Raw genomic sequence first — 7,028 nt, 5'->3', positions numbered from 1 at the left:
TGATTGAAATAGTTATCGATGCTCTAGAAAATAAGGACATTCCCATAGCTTACTCATCTGAAGTTATACTAAAGATAGAGGAAATCCCTCCTCTAGATGTGTTTTACAGTCCGCAGCACAAAGTTGTGGTCATGAGACAGGGAAAGAAGTGAAAACTAGATAACATGCTCTCACCTGAAGCAGAGCCACTGGATGTCCTTTTGCAAGACCCTACCATTGATTCGACAGAGAATCTGACTAGATTATCCCAAATCGTAGGAGCTTATGCTTCTGCTACTATTGACAAAGAGGAGTACAATTTATAACTTCAATGAATATTAGAAGAAAGAATCTTTCCAATCAAAGGTTTGGTCACATCAATCTTCATGACTTATTACTACTACATAAAAAAGGTATGATTTAGGGACTTCCTATTTTAACAAATGAACATATTAATTGTGAAGATTTTCAACTTGGAAAAATACATGGGGATGAATTTCCCTCTAGCTTAAATAGTAGAAAGAAAGATATACTTGAGCTTGTGCATACAAATATATGTGTAACCTATGAAAACAAGGTCCTTAGGTGGACCTTACTATTTCTTATTATTTATTGAGAACTGCACAAGATATACATGGGTATACTTTCTTAAAAGGAAAGTGATTCTTTCAAGTATCTTAAAGAATTTAGAAATATGGTTGAAAGGTAGATAGGGAAAATGATTAAAATTCTCTGGTCATATCAAGGGGGAGAATACATGCTTGGAAAATTCATCAAATATTTTAGAGATCATGGAATAGCACAATAGTTTATAGTACCACACACTCCACAATAAAATTGAGTTGCAGAGAGAAAGAACAAAACTCTGGTGGAATGTGCACACAACATGATAAAAGGTAAGAACCTATCCAATGGTTTTTGGGTAGAAGTAATTAATACTGCCCTTTACTTAAAGAACATAAGTCCAACTTGGTGTTTTGATCTCGAGACTCCATTTGAGGATTTATATGGTTAAAAACATGTAGTCCATCACTTGAGAGTATTTGGTTCTAAATATTTTGCGCACATTCCTAAGGAAGATATGAAGAAATTAGACATTAAACATATAAAGTGCATACTTGTAGGGTATTTTTTTTATTTCAAAACATATAAGATGATTAATCCATCTAATCTCAAGATGTTTTTGAGTAGAGATGTTATCCTCCATGAAAAACTTTATGAAGGGAATAAGGAAAAAAGTTATGAAGAGTGGTGCATGCCTTTATTGATTAATGACAATAAGGATGAAGCCAAAGACAATCATTCACAACAACAGTAGTAATAGAAAGAGGAACCTAATGATGTAGATACATTCAACTATTGAATTCTATTCAGAGGTGAGCAGGAAGTCTAACAAGATAGAATTGAGGACAATCCGTTACCACATAGATCAGTTAGTTACAAAGACTATGGTCTTATAACTAGTATTTTAAATGTTGTTGAGCCCATGAATTATAATGAAGCAAATCATTATGGTGAATGGAGGTGAGCTATGAAAGAAGGATATGAGTCCATAATTACAGATAAAACTTAGGAATAAGTTGAACTGTGAAAAGGAAGAGATCCCATAGGTTTTAAATGGTTATATAAACCTAAGTTCAAATAATATGGTAGTGTAGACAAATATAAAGCTAGGTTGGTGGCCGAAGGTTACAGAGAGAAAGAAGGAATTGATATGAGGAGGCTTTTTCTCCTGTAGTTAAGTTAAATATTATTAGGATGTTAATAGCTCTAGCTACAAATGGAGCATACACGAGCAAGATGTGAAATCTACTTTTCTAAATGGGGAGTTGAAAGGAGAGGTATATCTAACAAAACCTGAAGGTTCATTAAAAAGGGGAGCACTTGGTATGTAAATTAAAGAAGCCATTTTATGGATTGAAACAAACTCTCAGGTCTTGGTATGACAAAATATAATCTTTCTTTTTACAACATGGTTATAAGAGAAGTAACAATGGTCCAAATTTGTATACGAGATTTGATTGAAGTGGGCAAATTATGTTTACTTCCTTATATGTTGATGATTTGATTGTTACTGAAAATTCTAATGAATTGGTTGAACAAATTAAAGTGTAGATGTCATAGGTATTTGAAATTAAGGACCTTAGAGAATTACATTCTTGTTTGAGTTTTGGAGTCTTGAGGCATTCTAGATAGATTTTTGTTATTCAAGGGAAGCATGTTATGTAATTGTTGAAGAAATTCATAATGAATAAGTGTAAAGCTACTTCAGTACATACAGAATGTTAAATTTCAGAGTGATGATAGTTCTAAAGAGGTGGATGCTACGTTTTGCAGACCTTGTTGGAAGTTTGATTTATTTGACTACAACTCGACCTAACTTAGAATATTTAGCCAGTGTATTGAGTTAATTCATCACAAAACCTCTTTAAAATCATTGGGTGGCAACAAAAGTTGCCTTAAGGTATCTTCAACGAACTATAATTTTTGGCATTATATATACCAATTCTTTTGATATTAAATTCAGAGGCTATTGAAATTCAAATACTGCTCAAGGCCTCAAAGCTAGAAGATCTATAACAGAGTATGCATTCAAAATTGAGAGTGGAGTAATTTCTTGGAGTAGCAAAAAGCAGAGTATTGTATCTTTATCATCAATAGAACCAGAGTATCAAGCTCTATGTGTACCCACTTGTGAAGCAATTTGGTTGAGAAGAATTCTTCGTGATGCAAGATAAGAACAAAAGGATGCTATAGTGATCACATGTGACAACCAATGCCCAATCAAGTTCGCAAATATTTCATTTCCTTAGAGAAAAGTTTGAATCTAAAGAGTGTTTTTATTGAATATTGTAACAACAGTGAAAATGTAGCTGATATCTTCACCAGGCCTCTTGGGAAGATTAAATTTGAATTATTTAGAGAAATGTTAGAAGTGAAAGTTAATGTAGAAAGTTTATTTCACGCCTGTGTGTCTTAGTTTAGACTTAGTTCTTATTTTCTAGAAAGAAGGTTTTGATCTCCCTAAATTGAATTTAAAGTTTTGTATGATCAATGTAATAAAGCTTACTCCTTACACAATGTCAAGTCTCCATGTGTAACTTACTCCCATGTGAGCTGCAATTTTCAGTGTGTAAATTTGGTTCCAATTTATGAATCCAATCTTTAACATTATCATGGTTTACTAATTAATAACTAACATTTTATATTATTTTTTACAATAATTTCATTGAATTTTTAAATATATATATTTTTAGCATTATAATGATGTTATTTTGGAAAATTACGTTATTAAATAAGCTAATATGTTATTTCTTATTTTATTTATTAAACTTTAAAAACACATTATTGTCTTACTACATTTTATGGTAGTATTTTTCATAAATCTAGTTGACGATTAATCAGGTTCTTTGAAAGAGAAAATATTATAGTCAATTGAATGTTGAATAGTGTTTCATATTATATTTTTTAATAAATCTAATTGGCTAGGTTATCATGAATAGTTATCATGAGGATTGTGAACAGTTATGAAAGGTGAATACTTATATTAACAGTGAGGGGAATCCAAGTGACATTGTGTCATATTAGAGAGAATACGAGTGACATTGCTGAATGCTAACGGTTCAGGGAAATCTAAAAGACATTAAGAAGTTGAATTACATAATAAAAACTTCATATTCAGGTCTATACCATATACTATGGTATAATGAAATTGCAATTCACGCTTGTCTTTCATTCTGGCTTCCAAGATACGACAAAAAGTATATTCAATTTGTGAGGCATTCAGAAATCTTCACCTCGGTTCTGTTATAAATATGCACATGGAAAACACAGCTCAAAGTGTTTCATGGTTCAACGAAGCTCCTGATGACCTTCAAACGGAGATATTTTCGCGACTGCCTATGGAGTTTGTGCATAGGTATCGCCTGGTTTGGAAGCAATGGAACGACTTGCTTTCCTCGAATGATTTCCTCTCAAAGTGGGCCGAGGTGTCTCTCAGCCGGAAGCAGCCACGGCTGCTATTTTGCTCTAATATTCCCGAAATGCCATGGAAGGCATTCTGTTTCTACACACGCACCTGGATTAACTCCTGCTTCACGCTTTCTTTCATGAATGACTGGACAGGGATGCCCTGTAGCTTTTACTGCAACCAGTCTGTTCCGGGACTCATCTTGGTCAGCCGAAGCGATTCCTTAAACGGAAGGGTCTGCAACCCCTATACAAAAGCGTTTGCTGATATTCCCGCTCCACACTTTGGCTACATCGTTGTCGATCAGATTAATAAATCTGATGCTGCATACAGAGTTGTCGTTGTTACTAACAATTGGAGGGAAGCAAGTCGACTGATGGAAAGACAGATGGTGCAAATTTATGAACCTTCCTCGAAGAGATGGAATATCGCGGGATACATTCCTAACGATTTTATATTGTGCGATGAACCTGTTTCTTGCGACGGATCATTCTACGTTCACTGTAAGTCGATAGCTGATGAAACAAAAGGCATCGGAGTTTTCACTATCCCAGACGAAGGAGACGGTTCAGCCGTAGCTCCCAACCCCATTCCCACACTTTTTGCACCATTCCCTAAAATACTGCGGAATTGGATGTGACACCATGATGGCGGAATGTCTTGGCCACATATAATCACCTGCGGGTCTCGTGTATTGCTAGTTGCTTCGAAATGGTATCCCGTCCAGGTTGGACAAGCTGGTGGGGAAGGAGAGGGCAAGAAGCGAGATTTTATCATATGGGAGTTTATCACTGAGGGCCAGGATAGACAAATGATGACATTCCTCCTTTTGCAATGTTGGAGGGATATCAATGACAATGTTTCTCCATTTTGCAATCAATAATGACATTGTGAGTTCCTTATTTATCAACATCCAAGGAGTATTATTATTGTTTAAGATGAAGATGGGTCACAACAAATAGATGTATCTCATTATTTGTCAATGAATTAGTGACATCATCTAATAAGGAACATTGCATATTGGAAATTTGATATATAAAGATGGGCTATTCTTTCTCGATGTCCATAAATGATAAACCATTTGTAATCATATGCATAACGTCGTAGTTATGACTCGTAGTATCAGAAATACACAACGTAAATATCTTCCTAAATTTTGAATTGCTATAATACATATTATTTTAACGGATTGCCGAATTTTAAAGAAGATAATACACAAATCCAAAATTATAAGAGGAAAGTGTCGAATGGATTTCCTAAAATAAATTTAAAAGTTCAATTTCTGTTATTCTTTACTTGAACTTCCAAATACCAATAACTTCTAGAGATTAGATTTATATTTGAACTTCCAAATACTAGAGAATAAACAGAGTACAAAATAGAACTAGGCGTATATTCTAGAAGGTTCTAAATTAGTAATGTAGGACTTGACCCAAAATCTCGAGTAGCTGCAGTGTAGAAGATTAATGTCGCAATTGAATTTCTTAGCAAACTAAGTTTTAGTGAGCAAATTTTTTGAGAATGGGAGATAACAATATGAAAGAAGGTATGGAGAGAACATATTGTGCAATAGATACAACCACTAAGACGATGATTTTTTCTTAGATAATATTGTTTATTATTATGCACTTCGCTACTCTATATTGTATAAAAAATTATCACTTCCACTCTTCTTATACCTATCACTATACTCATTTTGGTATTTGTAATGTGAGTTACTTTCGAGTACTCTAAATTTAAGGATAATTTAATTTGGTAGAGATCTTATCAACTCCATTTGATCCTTATGACATAGAATTAATTGTTTCAATTGTATATTGGAAAACATTCTTTGTTAGTTGTTGGAGTTGGTTTATATATATATATATATATATACATATTTCTTTATTTATTTATTTTGGTGTGCAATATACTAGTGATAATATGCCCAAGGTATAAATCAATTGGTCGAGCCCTCATTGCTAAGTACCTTGTCGATTGGGAGGTCACAAGGTCAAATATCCTCGATTTCCATGGGGTTAGTCCAAATATATTAGGCCTCTTTTGATGAATCTATGTGGATTACTACTGGTGGACGTAGTGGCCACTGAGTCACCATGAACCATGGTTGGTTGATATATATATATATATGTATATATATATATATATATATATATATATATATATATATTAGTGATAATATTCATTTTATATGTTTGTGTAAAACCTATTTCTTTCTTGGTATCAGAGTGGATAACTCTAGGTTCACTCCTTATAAAATAGGATAGCAAATCAAAATGAGAGAGGAGTGAAATCAACAAGGTCTTAAGAAAAACAATCTAGTGGCTTAAGTGTGAGTATCTTAGATCAATTTGTTGATCGATGCCTTTTGGACTCTGGTGATGGAATTCACCATAATTTTTTTATAGTTGTCTTCTTCTTATGCTAGCTTCTCCATAGTGCTCACGCTTGATCTATGTTAAATGAATGAGAATATTTCATACTGCACAATTGAGGCTACATATTGTCTCCATAATCAAAGTTTACATATTTGGTTATGCTCAATTGGTAGCTACATTAGCATGTCCCTATCTCACCATGATTCCCTTTTTGTGTACTCTACTTCTAGACATGTAGCCTTTTGGTGCTTCCAAAGACATTACGTTGAATACTCTTCCTTATAGATCCTTAGATCTAAATAATATTAGTAGTAGCATTGTCCACTCATCATTATTGAAATCATTTAGTGAAATGTAGATGTAAATAGACTTCTTTAGATGGATGAATATGGCATAAGATGAATAGGCTTCCTGTTAAAGTTCACACTTCTAGTAAAAAAATCTACTAGCTTAGAGAAGATTTAGCTCCAAATTCAGTAGATTTAGAGATGATCCAAATTTGATTGGATATCTTATTTGTGAAGGGATTTTTGTTGGTGGTGTGTTTGTCAATGAAGATTTTTCTAAAAAATATGTGTTTTATGACCATTAGAGAATAATTATTTTTGTATAAAAGAAAATAATTTAGTTCGTACTCCATTCTTGGTCATAATCAAATAGATAGTTAAGAGGTGATGGAAATGATTCACTACTGGGGGGTG

The 7,028-nt window shown here is 33.4% G+C and overlaps 1 protein-coding gene across 1 annotated transcript; it reads left to right on the top strand.

Moving 5' to 3' along the window:
- The first annotated feature begins 3,800 nt into the window (after nucleotides 1–3,800).
- LOC149213004 (putative F-box/kelch-repeat protein At1g12870) lies at nucleotides 3,801–4,589 on the top strand. The gene has a single exon (XM_089388889.1). It carries the CDS (start codon nucleotides 3,801–3,803, stop codon nucleotides 4,587–4,589), a length of 789 nt encoding a protein of 262 aa, XP_089245015.1.
- Nucleotides 4,590–7,028: the final 2,439 nt, after the last annotated feature.

Source organism: Pinus tabuliformis, chromosome 1_1 (assembly GCF_031772625.1).
Source record: "Pinus tabuliformis cultivar Carrire ecotype Pingquan chromosome 1_1, CPIR1, whole genome shotgun sequence".
NCBI lineage: Eukaryota > Viridiplantae > Streptophyta > Pinopsida > Pinales > Pinaceae > Pinus > Pinus tabuliformis.
Note: the sequence above shows the minus strand (reverse complement) of the source record. Positions and strands in the feature narration are given on the sequence as shown.

Bases quoted from the DNA above. Each gene is read 5' to 3' on its own strand.
- LOC149213004 (XM_089388889.1), top strand. From the start codon at position 3,801: ATGGAAAACACAGCTCAAAGTGTTTCATGGTTCAACGAAGCTCCTGAT.